Source organism: Danio aesculapii, chromosome 20 (assembly GCF_903798145.1).
Source record: "Danio aesculapii chromosome 20, fDanAes4.1, whole genome shotgun sequence".
Taxonomy (NCBI): Eukaryota; Metazoa; Chordata; class Actinopteri; order Cypriniformes; family Danionidae; genus Danio; species Danio aesculapii.
The window spans coordinates 462617-479167 of record NC_079454.1 but is presented as its reverse complement, the minus strand read 5'-3'; the positions used below and the strand labels follow the sequence as shown (position 1 = coordinate 479167).

Below are 16551 nucleotides of genomic sequence, written 5' to 3'. Positions count from 1 at the left end.
AAGTTCTAGTGTTGGATTCCCATTCCACAATCGGTAATAACCCATGCACATGCATTAAGAGAAGTGCATTAACTACGATAAACAACACAGGGTTATTATTAAAGGGATAGTTCACTCAAAAATGAAAATTCGGTCATCATTTACCTACTCTTCACGAGTTTCTTTCTGCTGTTGAACACTAAAGAAGATTTGAGGAAAGCCGAAACCTGTACAAATCAACTTTTATTAAAGAAAACAAATACTATGGAAGGCAATGGTTGCCGGTTTCCTCAAGAAATATCTCCTGTTGTGTTCGACTGAAGAAAGAGAAAGTAAAGGGTGAGCGAATGATGACTAGTTTTATTTTAGGTGACCTGTGCCTTTAAGAATCATCCATAATCAAGTTAAACATTCAATCCTTGTCCAAATGTGCGCTTAACTTCACTACACGTCAACCGTATCACTTGCAGCACTCACTGCTTAACTGTATATGCAGTTTACTGATGTCAGGTTTGATTCCTGACACTCTCATGACAGATTTTAGGAACTATTGTGCTTTTGTAAGTGAGTGGCTTGTCATCATTAAAGTTATTATAATACTAATTCACAGGAAATAGCCACCACAGTTTAAAATCACTAAAACATCACTTAATAAGCTCCACTGATTTCAGCTTTTCTCCATTCAGCTAAACAGATGCGGTTTCTGCGTGGTTGAAAATAGCTGTGGCTGCTGAGTGAACCGACTCCAGCTGTAATTGACCAGCATTCCCAACAGAATGTGGCTTATGTTTTGGATGTCAATACTTACGTGCTGTTGATGATTTGAAACTTCTCTCCTTTCCTGAAACTGAGATCATCTTCAGTCCTGGCCTCGTAATCATACAGAGCTACAAACAGAGTCACACCTGAGAGAGAGAGAGAGAGAGAGAGAGAGAGGAGAGAGGAGAGAGGAGAGAGGAGAGAGGAGAGAGGAGAGAGGAGAGAGAGAGAGAGAGAGAGAGAGAGAGAGAGAGAGAGAGAAGATTACAGTGTTGAAGAGCTGGGCTGTGTCCGAAATCATATATAGAGCAATATCACACGAGTAGCAGTGCAATATGGCTGTATATCAGCACTGGAGGGAGGCATGCATTGGCACAAGGCCGCAAGCCGTCCCACCAGTGATGATGTACAGCGTTATCATTTTAGTCTTGCTTGAGACACATCAAATGACATTTAAGACCTGCACTTAAGGCCATTTTAAGAGTCCAGACTCATTCAGCTGAATCAAAACCAACGTGGATGAAGACACAAAGATGAACACACTGATAAACAGAACATCATGTCTGCTCTAAAATAAGAGAGGAGCTGCAGCTCTCCCAATGGGATGCTATAAACAAAACTATGCGGGATCGTTTGCTCTGTCTGGCTCTGCAATGTCACGTTCACTTCTGTCATTGTGATTTCACTCTGCCTGTAACTGTTTGGCTCAAATGGGTCCCACAAGATTTGAGAAATTTGGTCATCGACCCAGAGTAATGGGACACAAGCAAACCAAAGCCCTCATTAGATGCAACCCAAACCCAAAATTAAGCAGCATATATTCAGTTAGACAGGAATGCATATCAGTCAACATCAGTGGCCTCACATTCAGCACATGTCTGAGCACTCAAGTCATTTCAATAGAAAAACATAAAATTTTAATAAACAGTTTATCGATTTAACCACTATTAAGAGCCTTTTGAGCAGTGGAGGGGGCTGTGGAGATGTGGAAAACCAAAGATGTCAACACCAAAGTGTTTAAAGATGCACAACCATTCGGTCCTCACAGATATATCAGACTGTTTTTAATAAACCCTAAAATATTTACGTTCTCTGAATCTTATCTGAGATCTTCAAAGTCGCTTGTTGAAATTCTCAGGATACTGAACTCGATATCTTCATTCATGGACAATATGTAGGCAGATATCTTATCAGACAACATTTGGTTTGAACATATGTGGATGTTGGGCAGCATGGTGGCTCAGTGGTTAGCACTGAGGCTCTACAGCAAGAAGGTTGCTGGTTTGAGTCCCGGCTGTGTCAGTTGGTGTTTCTGTGTGGAGTTTGCATGTTCTCCCCAGTGTTGGTGTGGGTTTCCTCCGGGTGCTCTGGTTTCCCCCACAGTCCAAACACATGCGCTATAGGGGAACTGATCAACTAAACTGGCCGTAGTGTATGAGTGTGTGTGTGTGTGTGTGTGTGTGTGTGTGTGTGTTAATGAGTGTGTATGGGTGTTTCCCAGTACTGGGTTGCAGCTCTAAGGGCGTTCGCCGTGTAAAACATATGCTGGAATATTTGGCGGTTCATTCACACTTTATTAATCCAGAGTCGCCACAGCAGAATGAACCGCCAACTTATCCAGCACGTTTTACGCAGCGGATGCCCTTCCAGCTGCAACCCATCTGTGGGAAACATCCACACACACTCACTCACACTCATACACTAAGGACAAATTAGCCTACCCAATTCACCTGTACCGCATGTGTTTGGACTCTGGGGGAAACCGGAGCCTGTAGCTGGTGTATTCTGGGAAATGTTCCTACCCCTTGGTTTCTAGTGTGGTCCTGGAAAATCTGTTTCGAGGGGTATCTAGCGCTTCCCCTTAACACCACGCCTTCAAGCTAAAGAGAATTGGGAAACTGCTACCTCCTCACATGTCTGCGCAACACCAGGGGTAGGGGCAAGGGCTGACTGACTCTTAAAGGGAACGGGAGATGAGATGGTTTAATGCTCGTTATGCTCAAAACACACCCAGAACTCATTAACTCATGGCAGAGTGTGTATCTTCCATGCCTAGATTGTTTAAACAGAGCCGAAGTGTTTAATTAAGTGTGTTACCTGTGCCTCCTCGAGTGCGGAGCGTTCCTTGGAGTGTGGATGTGCTGATCCCTCCGAAGACCGTCATGCCCTGCGGGACAGCGGCTCCGTGGAAGTTGTTGTAATTGGGAATGGCTGCGACTCCAGTGCCGGTCCCGCTGAAGGCTGGGTAGTGCTGTGGTGTGGGGTCGACGCCATATCGGTAACCCACTCCACTCTGAGACAAGCTGGTGTCCCGGTCCTCTGTTAACTTAGCAGCCTCTTTATCCTTACATTGCACACAGCCCATCCTCTATGATCTGAAAGAAACACGGATAGATTAGGAATAAACTCATGTGCCAGCAAACCTCACACACACACACACACACACACACACTACTGGCTGTTTTCTACTGATGTCCCGCCTCCATTTGCACACATTCACACACACTCAGAAACTGGTGATGATTAGCTTCATGATACCAACAAAGCCTGATTGCACAGGTTTGGTTTGTCAACTCCTCAATCCTGACCCAACAAACACACAACGTTGCCTCAACATAACCTTCCTACAACGTTGTACCAACCTTGTAAAAAGGTTGAGGATCTACGTTGTGGCTGAAGGTTGTCATGATGTTTCCATTTAAACGGTCGCTGCTTTAGGTTGTGCTTAGACAGCATGGACGACCACTGTACAACATTTACTCGCCATCATTGAATCCGTTTACATTTCAACAGAGCGTTCGCCGTCTCATTCAACAACCCAGGAGACGTGAGTATCGCTTTATTTCTTCTTCTTGCTAAATAAGTCAGTGGTCATTTGTGTAGTCCTGCTGTGTCAAGATCTGATCTGTCCTCTTGTTCACTGCCTATGCTGACTTGTGGCTGCTCTGATCTGGATTCTCTGTTGGATTTCTTTCTCTGACTGTGTTCTCCGTACCAACAACTACACCTGGTCTTCAGCTGCGCTCCTCGGTCTGCTGTATTCTCCAGTCTAGAGCTTCAATGTAGTGTCTGCATTGTAATATATCTATATTTAAATGCTTTCCTGTTTACTTTTCCTGTTTGTTGACCTTCTCAATTGACATTTGACTTTATCCTGCCCTTTTAGTTTAGTTATATATAGTTAGGTATATAATCTAAAGCTTATTTTATACAGTTTGCTTGTAATTAGACGTGTACTGTGTGTATTAAATGTTGTGAAATATATAATACAAAAAGGATTGATTCATGTGTGTGGCATTTTTACATGTTAAAGCTTACACATGCAGTTGTGAAATTAAGAAAAGAAGAATGAATGAACAATATTTAATATTAAGCAATACTGGAGAATGATTACTGCTTATCCTGTGTTCTAGGCAGTATTGATAAACTGCCAACACAAATAAACTTTAATACGTGTAGTAAGAACGTCGTCTCACGGTTGCTGAATGTTAAACGACAACGTTGCTACAGCCTTCCCACGTCGTAACAATGTAGCGAGCATCTGTGGTGGCGACGTTGCCTTTGAAAAAAAAGGCAATGTTGAAAAGACATCGCTACAATGTAGACGTGTTTGTTAGGGAGTTTGTTCAGCCACTATCATGCTACAGGCTAGGGCTGCCATGATTGGTCGGAATAATTGCCGAAAAATTGGATGAAGAAGGATGCAGAGGAGTGGTGGATGAGGCCAGGGCTCTACACAGGCCATAACACCGCCGGAAGGAAGGAAGAAAGGAAGGTAATTGATGAAAAAGTCGATGATGAAAATTAGCCTGCGTCAATATTTTTAATCATTTTACATTAATTTAATTTTCTCTTTTAAATTTTGTTTTCATGCTTTGACTAAAATAACCACTAAATTACAAAAGAAATTAACAAAACATTTAGCTTCCGGGAACTTTGATTTATGCAACAGGAAAACATTTAAACATTTAATTCACTTGACTTTAGTTTAGCTTGCGTTTCTTACTTTTGACAATGAAATATTCATTTATGTTTTTATTAGTTATTTTATTATTATTATTATTATTATAATTATTATTTATTACTATTATTATTATTATTACTATTATTATTATTATTATTATTATTTATTACTATTATTATTATTATTACTATTATTATTATTATTATTATTTATTACTATTATTATTATTATTATTATTTATTATTATTATTATTATTATTAATTACTATTATTATTTATTATTATTATTATTATTATTTATTATTATTATTATTATTATTAATTACTATTATTATTTATTAATATTATTATTATTATTTATTATTATTATTTATTATTATTATTATTATTATTTATTATTATAAAAAGGACACAAAACCTTTTATTAACTTGTATTTCCTAAAAGTAGATTGTGTTTATGTCAGTTTTGGTGTGTGTATAATGCTATATTACTTCATACTGTTTTTATTTTTACATTCTTTGGGTGATAGAAAAACACAAACGTTTCAGCACAATGCCTTCCTCAGTGTGTCGGACTTTCTGTCAGACTTTCACTGTATTGAAGTAGACATAAATAATGGAATGATGATTATTGATATGCTATTTTCCTGTAAAATAATGGTTCTGAAGGTAAGGGTATTTCTCATGTGGCTGATTAAGTTATATTGAAATGAAAATGAGACTGTTGGTAATCATCGAGTAGCCGTCTAAATAATCGACTCAATATAACAAATGTATTTTTCAGTTCAGTTTTCAAACTTTGCTTGTGTTGATGTAAATGTGCCATTTCCCTGTGGAATAATGTTTCTGAAGGTGAGGCTAAATATTCCTTGTGTGGTTAGTTATGTGTGTTGAGGTGAAGGTAATATTGTCTTTAATCATCGAGTGGCCGTCAAATATATTTTTAACGCTTTGGACTATCAGACTTTCATTGTATTGATGTACACAATCAAATGATAAATAATATGCCATTTTTCTGTGATTTAATGCTTTAAATATGAAGGAAAATAGTCCTTTTATGGTTAATCATGGAATAATGAAATGAAAATGAGATGTTTTCTGATCATCGAGTGGCCGTCTATCAATGACACAATGTGATTATGGGATAAAGGGTGGAGAGAGAGGATTGTGTCACACTCTGAGGAAGGCATTGTGCTGAAACATTAGTGTTGTTGTATCACCCAAAGAATGTAAAAATAAAAACAGTATGAAGCAACTACTTGAGGAGTGCGAATCATGACCTTTTTGAACAATAGTATTGACAAGATTAAACTTATTAAATTATTATAATTATTAATTAATTAAATTAATTATTATTATTATTGATTATTATTAGATTTTAGGTTTCTTTAAAAACTGTGAGCGCGCAAGGCAAACTACATTACCTAATGCTGTATTACAAAATGCATCTGAAAACGAATCTGTTCAAATCAAATGAATGGTTCAGATTAGTTGAAGGATAGACACATTAGTCTGTACATTAGATAAATAGAGGCCTCTGGACTTCGCTTTAAAAAAGACGTATTTGTACTTTTATTGTAGAAAAGACACAATTTAAAATGAAATCAAACTCAACATCTTTAGTCTCAATAAACACTTCAAACACGTCATTATTGTGCATGTCTGAGCTACAGCTCAGAGGAAGAGAACTCAACATAAACAATCAGGGAGAATAAATTAACAGACTCGCTCTGTGTCTGAGCAAACTCCTCCTGTTGAGCTCAGGAAATTCACTTTCTAAAGCACTACAGGCACATGCGGAGAATAGGAAGAGCTGTGTGTGTGTGTGTGTGTGTGTGTGTGTGTGTGTGTGTGTGTGTGTGTGTGTGTCAGTGCAGGATTTTAAAGTAAGATCGGAAGTTGGCCACATGATCCATCAACAGCACAACAGCTGAACTGTCTGACGAACAATAAACTCCCAACAGGAAACTCCCAGATCTCTTATTCCTCGTCCAGTACATTTCCAAAGCACAGTCCACAGAGAGAGAAGGCTAATACTGCAGATTACATTACTGGTGGCAGACTTAAAAATTATACTTTGTCTTTAAAATAAGGCTTAACTTAATTGAATTATAACGTAACACACAAATATGGCCCGTTTCCACTGAGGGGTACGGTACGGTATGTTTATGGCCATTTCCACTGTCAAAAGGTTCCTAAAAGCAAACCGTACTGTACCACTTTTTGGTTACCCTTTGCAAAGGGTACCTCAAGGGTACCAAAAGGCGGAGCTAGACACGCAGCTGAACGCTATTGGTTTACAGAGAAGTGTCACTCGCTCATGGAGCTAGCCAGAATGAAAACAAGGGAACTGCCACTTTTAAACACACAGCCGAGACATTACACCGTAATACTATATGCATATAATAACGAGCCATGGTCGACCCAAGCTCAAACTAATCTTGTCGTCGTCTTGATGAACAGCCTCAAAGCCAAGAAGAAGAACAGAATCTACCCTGAGTCCTGTTTTTGTTTCACGAGGCCGTCTAGAAGCATGAGCGGTTTCACTTTCTCCAAGGAGCTCGCGATCGCTCGTGTGTGTGACTATATTTGAAATAAAGAGTGTGTGTGTGTGATTATTGAAGCACTTCTGACATCTAATCCTTTCAGAAACAGACACGAAAGTGAAGCGAGAAAAACGAAGCAGCAAATGATTCTTTCAGCAGCCTAAAAGAAGAACACACTGCCATGTTGAACTATCATCATCAGCTTCTGGACTATTCTGAACTGGGAATGAGGGAGTTCCTCTCTAACAGAGGCTCCATGTGCTGCTGAAGATCACACACAGATGAGAGCTCTGCTCTGACTCTGGGCTATATCTCATGTTGTTCTTGAACCCAAATAAGGACTAAATGTCTGCTGTGTGTAGTTTATCTGTAATTGGTCTCATATCAGAGACTGTAAGGGTCTGTGTGTGTTTATATGTTCATTTATTTAATATAATCGCAGACGTTACAGTAGACTATTTTGATCATTGATCTGCAGTTATAATCATGTTGATGAAAGGTTAGTAATGAACATATATACAGTATTTATGTGTATGAAGCGTCTGTTTTGTGAGAAGAGCTTCTCATATGATATATGAACGACCTCTACAGCTTTACTGTGGACATTTCCTCCAGCGGGAATGACATCGACTGATGTTGATGCGTGGTGTTTCTGTCATACACCACGGCCATCAAAAGAGTACCATTGGTACCCTTCAGGCAGTGGAAACCTCATAGCCTCATAAAGGTGACCCGTACCGACCCGTACCGTACTGTACCAGCCAGTGGAATGGGCCAATAGTGTCAAACTATTCTTTGTGGCCACTGTATATCCCAAAGCTGTCAATATAGTAAGATCACTGCATAAAGAGTATAAAACAAGGTAAACCACATCTATTTATATATTTAATAAGGTAAAATATACTTTTAATTTAGGAGGACAAAAAGAGGTGGTGAATAGAGTAAACCGAGCGCCACAGAATACATATTATATCTAATATTTGTCAATTATTAATTTATTTTAGCTGATTTTTCAGTGTCTGTTTAGTTTCATTTGCTTTAGTTTTTTCCATTTATTGTGAATTTTGTATTTTATTTCATTCACTCATTCTTACAATGTTTTGTGTCTAATCAGCCATGTAATAAGCAGGATAAAGTACATCCAGCATGTTTGTTTTCACAGAATAAAGCTCTTCAATCTTATACATAAGTGTTCTGCTTTACACCAGGCTGCTGATAAGCCTGATGGGCTTTATTCTGCCATTACATCCTCCTAGATGTACATTCTCCTTAACTTATTGAATCTCAGATATGTCTAAAACCCACTTACAAACACAAATTCTGGAGTAGGAATGACTCCACACTCCGTCACTTTTAATACTGGTGCCGAAAGTGAGAACACATGGATCTCGATGTTCCCAGCAGCTCATCTTCAATGAGAAATAGCACAAGAGAATCTTCCGAGTGCATGTTGTACAAGATTATGATGAGAACACAGAGCCCCAGTGGACCCCCCTGCCTTTCCTCTGGCTTTCTTTTTTTCCCCTCTCCATTACTCTGGGGTTTTTCAGTGAGACGAGCCCCCGCTGTGTGTCAGACAGCAGACAACCCCTCAGCTCTGCCAGTGGACTATACATACACACCAACACCTACGAGAATGCCTCCTGTCGTCTCGCTTTTCCGCTCATCCACAAGGCTGTCGTTCCTGAGCTCTTATATTCGCCGTGCAGGATTTGTTTTCTTTCTTGCCCTTAAGCAGAAGCGCCTGCAGGCTGTGAGTGTGTTAACCTGGGTTCAGCCCACATCCTCTCATTTACAGCTCAAGAATGCCCATTAACATCACAACAGCAGCTCTCCGCACACACCACTGCAAACACACAGCACTGTGCAGCTTTTACTGAAGCTACAGTACTCTTAGCCAAGAGAATAAACCCAGGCTTATTAACAGAAACATGACTGCAGCCACACATACAGCGCAGGCTCATCGGAAATATGTGCCTCAGCCTCATTTTGAGTGTGTCCTTGCTGCAGCCTGATGGATGCATGCATGAGCGGTTGCTGCTAGAAACAATAATAATTTATAATTATTACTAAATTACCCATTACATTGTGTATTATTAATGTCTTACCGTTATATCTACCCTCAAATTTATTGCACCTACCCAACCCTAAACCCAACCTGCAGCAGAAATGGAGACTCATCAGACCAGGCAACGTTTCTCCAATCTTCTATTGTCCAGTTTTGGTGAGCCTGTGTGAATTGTAGCCTCAGTTTCCTGTTCTTAGCTGACAGGAGCGGCACCCGGTGTGTTCTGATGCTCGGTTTGATCAGCAGCAGATCGTCTTGACCATGTCTACATGCATTAAGCTGCTGCCATGTGATTGGCTGATTAGAAATCTGTGTTAACGAGCAGTTGGAGAGGTGTACCTAATAAAGTGGCCGGTGAGCGTATATCGTTTGTTCTAAACATTCATTCACTTATTCATTTTCTTTTCGGCTTAGTCCCTTTATTAATCAGGGGTCGCCACAGTGCAATGAACCACCAACTTATCCAGCACGTTTTACGCAGCGGATGCCCTTCCAGCTGCAACCCAGTACTTGGAAACATCCATACACATATTCACACTCATACACTATGGACAATTTAGCCTAGCCAATTCACCTGTACTGCATCTATTTGAACCGGAGGAAACCCACGCAAACACAGGGAGAACATGCAAACTCCACACAGAAATGTCAACTGATCCAGCCGGGGCTCAAACCAGCGACCTTCTTGCTGTGAGGCGATTGTGCTACCCACTGTGCCACTGTTCTAAACAGGACTATTCAACGTTATTCATTTTACAAATGTTTCATTAAAACATCTACAAACTTGAAAACTGGTCTGAGATCAGGTCAAAACTATGAAAGCTGTTTAGCGAGTCTCCACTGGGCGGCACGACCTAAATAAAGCCACGTGAATCATGTGAATTCTATGATGTTGCACAGATCTCCCCAGAACCTTTACATTTTCAGCAGAACCTTTACATTTTAAGTGCAGAACCTTTACATTTTCTAAACTTTTCTAAAGCGTAAAGACGCAGCAGTGAAAGGGCAGTTTGAAGCTTCATGGAAAGCAGCCATCACTGAGAGAAACAGGAGATGAGGAGACAAAATGAAAAGCTGAGAGAGAACAAGAGGAGAGGAGGTTAATGGCTTTCTGCAGAAGACAAGCGAGCGCTGTTATTAAAGGAATGATTATAATAAGGAATGAGAAGGAAGCAAAGAAATGAAAGGATGAAAGGGCAGATGAAGAGACCGAGGGCAGAGAGTCTGCAGAGATTTTAGGATGAGAGAGAGAAACGAGAGCATATGGCATAATAGCACTCTAATAAGCAGTAAAGGCGTGCGTCATTACGTACTTTACAATCAGGAAAATTATAATCAGGAAAACTGAGATAAACCATATTCTGTTGTGGTCATGTGTTTAATAATCCTGTTGAATCAAATGAACACATCTGTTTATCCCATAGACCTGTCTGTATTTCCCAAGCGGCAACCTCCCGCTCTCCCTCGTGAAGCTAATACAGAAGGAACTGAAACTGCAATTCAAGGAAATCCCGCTAGTCCCGACTCTATAATAGAGCAGATTTCTGTTGAGCCTACTGTTAAAATGGCCGACTTTACAGCAGAAAGAAAGGTGTTTACAACCATTTTGGTGCATAAAGCTAATATTACCCTTCATGACAGCTGTGAGGGGGTGAATGTTTCTATAACTCATCTGTTTCGCTTATATTAAGTTATATTAAGTCTGCATAATTAAGGGCGTGGCCACTTGAGTGACAGCTAGGTCTCGCTGGTCATCACCTCAGCTGATTCCGGGTGATTAGCTGCTGAACTCTGCATATTCATCCTCTTTTTGTGTTGTTGTATGTGGATTTACACAGTCAGTTACCTTTTAGAATAATTTCCTGCAATTATCAGATGATATGGCATGCTGTGTGCATTTAATTGTGCTCACAAACCATTCACATGGCCTCCATTTCCCAGGCGAGTGAAATTATACACTCATATAGCATCTCTATACATGTGTTTGTTTGATTTAAGATCATTTATGATGTTCTTTAGGAGCTGTAATGCCCTCCAGAATGTGCCAGATTGATTAGCTGTAGGCTCTAGATCAGTCATCTGAAGCGTTGTCATACAGTGTTATCCTTGCAGGTGTGTTGAGGCAAGTTGGAGCTAAAATCTGCAGGACACCGGCCCCCCAGGACCAAGTTTGGACACCCCTGCTGTAGGCTCTAGAACAGTCAATGGTCCTGCATTTACTAACACACACTATATCTGAAGTGTTTGGGTGTAATTAGCACTTTCCTCCTGTAGAAAAATATGCTCAGAGCAATGCTCAGTGGCTCTGTGTGTTAAGTCTAAACACTTTACTGATATAGTGTACAGCCAAGCACATGTGGTCAGAACACAAGCGAGTCGCAGGTAATGAAGTATTCAGCGTTTCTCCCAAAGAAAAGCCTGTCTAAGCAGAATGCTAGCCGGTGTCTGAAGCTCCACCTCTTCGGTGTCTGAAGCTCCGCCTCTTTGCCCTTGTTTGGTATACCCTGGTTGGTGCGATGACATGCAAACAAAATGAGGATGGTTGGCCACGCCTGCTTGTAGCTTCTTTTGGGTTCTTCAGAAACCTATGGGTGACGCCAGGTATACTACATCCATATCTTTTACAGTCTATGGTATTTCCTTGGTTTCTTCAGGAGAAAGCTTGGTTATTCTACACAACTGGCAAGAAAGAGCGCCCTCTGGCCTCCTGGAGGAAACTTCACATCACCACTTTGATCACATGATGTGCAAGAAAATCTCTGCTTTTTCTAAATCGCAAATGTCGATTCATCGTTCAGTCCTAGTGGACACAACATAACATTTAAATCCAGTAGCTTTAGAACGCCAACGTCAAAATTAAGCCTATTAATTATATTTTCCCATCAACAAAACAGTGAAAATGCGGAGTGGCGAGTAACTCTGGACGACTGGTCACAGAGGCTGAACTTGAGAGGTTATGAACTTCGGTTTCGTTTTGATTAACTGCACTAATACAAATGTAGAGCAACATGGTGGCGCAGTGGGTAGCGCTCTCACCTCACAGTAAGAAGGTCGCTGGTTTAAGCCTTGGCTGGGTCAGTTGGTGTTTCTGTGTGGAGTTTGCATGTTCTCCCCGTGTTGGTGTGGGTTTCCTCCAGAACACATGCAGTACAGGTGAATTGGGAAATCTAAATTGTCCGTAGTGTATGAGTGTGAATAAGAATGTATGGGTGTTTCCTAGTGTTGGGTTGCAGCTGGAAGGGCATCCGCTGCATAAAACATATGCTGGATAAGTTGGCGGTCCATTTCACTGTGGCGACCCCTGATTAATAAAGGGACTAAGCCGAAAAGAAATTGATTGAATGAATACAAAAGTATTTAAACATGTTGTGTCAATGCTGCATGTAGCTGGGTCATGGAATAAGAGTCGTCATAGCAATGACCTTGACCCAGTTCCTGCAGTCATTGCCTGGTGAGCAGCCATCCTAGTACAGATTTCCAACACACACTCGCTTTTAAGCGCAGACTCTCACACTAACAGACATGTCGAGGGAACACACTCATAACCCAGCGGAGATGAAGGCCAGTAGCTGTCAAATATGGTCAGCACGGCACCATTGAGTCAAACTAACTCAATATCAGAGAGAGAGAGAGAGAGAGCGAGAGAGAGATTTATACTACTCTACTGACACTAAAAGCAACAACTATAATTGGTAACTATAAGCATAAGCACATAAGCCACCCATGCACAAACATGTTTGTTGATTAGAAGCACATCCGCCATGTTGTCTTCAATTTAAATGCTCAATAACCAGGTGGGATCTGATTGGCTGTCAGTAGCAATGTTTCCATCCAACGATGCGAATGAGAGTCATGCGCAAAACTGGACTTAACCTTTTAAAAACTCTACTGACACAGTTTTAATCTACTAGAACTTCTGTTAAGCTGCTTGGACAAACTCTACATACTAAAAGCTCCAAAGGAATAAAGATGAGTTGAACTGAACTGAATTATAAAATGCTGCTAATAGAAAATAACATAAGGCACAACAAATGCAGTGTTTCCCCTATCATTATATCTCCCAACAGCTGTACCTGCCCCCCTTAAAGTCACATTAATAGTATTATCTATATAGCGCCAGATCACAACCTTTATTAATAAACAAGCTAAACAGCCGTGTTTAATATCTTATTTCCACAACAGCATGTCATTTCTGTTCTGCGCTCGCGTCAGTGCAGCTAAAATATATACAGATGCAGACATCCCAAGTCTCTCGAAAGTTCCGGAAGTCTCCCATAAATGCATAGAGACTCTCAGATGCCCACAAACGGATTATAATCTCCCGGAGATGGCGCGTCTCTCGCCCGGTCCTCAAATACGTGCCGTATCCCTCCCTGCTCTTCAGATACGTCGTGCACATCCCATGCTGTGGCGCGAGCGGAGCTATCTCCTCTATGTAGTGTCTAGTTATGACCTCTCCCGGAAGCTCTGCGTGTCTTGGGTCGCTCCGTGATCCCGCAAAATGAATTAAAAAACCCGGAAATCATGGTGACGAGAGATGATGAGCAAGTGAACAGATCACGAGAGGCATAGTGATGGTCTAAACATGAATTCAATTCAATTCCCCTTTATTTGTATAGCGCTTATACAGTGTAGATTGTGTCAAAGCAGCTTCACACAGAAGATCATGGTAAATAGGAACTGTGTAGTTAAGTTTGTAGTGTTTAAGTTCAGTTCAGTTTAGCTCAGTTCAGTGTGGTTTAATAATCACTACTGAGAGTCCAAATACTGAAGAGCAAATCCAACGATGCGCAGCTCTACAGATCCTGAACCATGCAAGCCAGTGGTGACAGCGGAGAGGGAAAAAAAACTTCACTAATGGCGGAAGTGAAGAAAAAAAACCTTGAGAGAAACCAGACTCAGTTGGGCTCGACCATTTTAATTTCTCCGCTGGCCAAACGTCTTGTGCAGAGCTGCAGTCTCAGTGGCGGAGGCTGGAAGCTGGCCTCAGCGAAGACTCGTCTGTCTCTGGAGCGTCACAGGAATCAGTCTCATGTTCTCCACTCCTCCATGACCATCACAGTAGCTGCTCAGGATACGGCCTGGTCCAGGATATGGAAACCTTGGGATCATCTTGTCGTTGGTCTTGGATCGAATCAGTGACTCTGCATAGTCTGAGGGCCTCGGGAAGAGTATCCCCAGGTGGAAATGGAGAATAAAAGGAAACAGGCCTATAAACTACTCCTTACAGCAATGAGTGTATTACAAGAAGTGATATTATTAAATATTCATGTTTAAAGTTTTATCTAATAATTCCAGCCAGCTTTTAGTGCATTAGTAATATTGTTAAAAGTTGTTATATAGGTAAAAAGGCCTAAACACATGCAGGACCATTCCAATATTGAGCTCATCTCCAACTATTGACAGCAGATGCCTCGATGAGAGAGAGAAAGAGAGAGAGGAATTTGCAGTCGCGATATCTTTACTGCTATACCCATTTAACCCTTTAAATGTAATGGCACATGGACTGCAGCTCTGCACAAGACGTTTGGCCAGTGGTGAAATGATCGTGCTCATCTGAGTCTGGTTTCTCTCAAGGTTTTTATCTTCACCTTCACCAATTGGTAAAGTTTTTCCCTCTCCGCTGTCGCCACTGGCTTGCATGGTTCAGGATCTGTAGAGCTGCGCATCGTTGGATTTGCTCTTCAGTGTTTGGACTCTCAGTAGTGATTATTAAACCACACTGAACTGAGCTAAACTGAACTGAACTTAAACACTACAAACTGAACTACACTGTTCCTATTTACTGTGACCTTTTATGTGAAGCTGCTTTGACACAATCTACATTGTAAAAGCGCTATACAAATAAAGGGGAATTGAATTGAATTTAATTGAATTAAAGAAGTATTGGATTTATAGATGTACACTAATTTTCATCTTTCATCCTTTGCAATGTTTCCTAATTGTCATTTCTCTGTGGCGGTTCATTCTGCTTTGGTGACCCCTGATAGATAAGGCACTGAGCTGAAGTAAAATGAGTGGATTTATTATCTGTAAAGCTGCTTCTGGACATGTTCACATCTACATTTTTATAAGAGACATGTTAAATAAACGTCTCAATAAATGGGCCAGAACATTTCTGACTTTCCATACCGAGAGGCTGAGGAAATGTTCTTCCAGAAGCCCATAAAGATGCACTGCAGTGACAAAAGCTGCACAGTTTGTGAATAAAAAAGGTACAAAATAAATGTATAATTTACAAATGGATGTACAGTTCAAATAGTTGCTCAGTTATTTACTGCTGACATTAAAGACCATGACTCCTTGTGTCTGAACAGCCGCGCTGCATTGGGCCTCGTCACGCTGCAGTCCCAACCCCACCAAAAAACTGTAAACCTAGAGGAAACACTGAGATGTGTAATATATATAAATATATCATTTACTTTTAAATGAATAAAGGTTTAAGCAAGCGTTCATACAGGCATTTTAGAGAAAATGTCAGACAGGTGGGCCTTCAACCTTCAAGCGAGCCCCGCAGAGTAAAAGGTTGAGAACCCCTGCTTAAGACCATGAGGCTAGATCGAGCCCAAAGTCTGCAATTTCTGTCCTCTTCATTCTTCACAGCAAACTCAGCTTGTACATCACATAAAGTCACAATCGATTTTATCTGAATAGATGATGCTTTACTAAAGAATCTTTATCTCAAAAGAAGCCAGCCAAACAAAACCTGCACATCTTTCCTTTATGAAGAAATAAAACGTCAGCAATTCTTCAGATTAATCCATGACCACAAAATCATGGCAAAACTGCACAGTGGCTTTAAGAGCAAATCTCAAACGCTATACATGTGGCCAACACATGCAGCTCCATACAGTCGAGAAGCAATTCAACTCTGCACAAACAGATCAATGAAAGCTCCGTTTTCAGGCCAGAGCTATTGATTGATGGTCACACATGTAGAGCTGTCCATGTGGCAGTGATTATAGATGTAGGTCACCGCATGACCCTCACACGTCACCATCCGCCACGTCACCATCCGCCCATCTGCACACGTACATCTGTATTGCTGTGAGATTTCCACAGTTTCCTCTGGCTTTAGTAACCCTTGTGTACAGTAGCATAGAGAAACATCTGAAAGATCAAGGTTAAGTGGGTGTTTATTTCAGCTGCATACAGTAAGTACAGTATAGACTGAAGTAAAACAATATATATGACAAGTACACAACATCCACAGTGCAAACAACAAACTGCTGTAG

General features: G+C 40.7%; 1 protein-coding gene across 3 annotated transcripts in view; it reads right to left on the bottom strand.

The window, feature by feature from the left end:
- fynb (FYN proto-oncogene, Src family tyrosine kinase b) overlaps nt 1-16551 on the bottom strand; it is a 91283-nt gene that overhangs the window by 25624 nt on the left and 49108 nt on the right. For all 3 annotated transcript variants that reach the window (XM_056480768.1, XM_056480767.1, XM_056480766.1), the window contains exons 3-4: nt 2836-3113; nt 788-884 (exon numbers count right to left, since the gene is read on the bottom strand). In XM_056480768.1, coding sequence (XP_056336743.1) covers nt 788-884; nt 2836-3103 — 365 coding nt within the window. In that variant the 5' untranslated portion in view covers nt 3104-3113. The remainder of the gene's footprint in view (nt 1-787; nt 885-2835; nt 3114-16551) is intronic.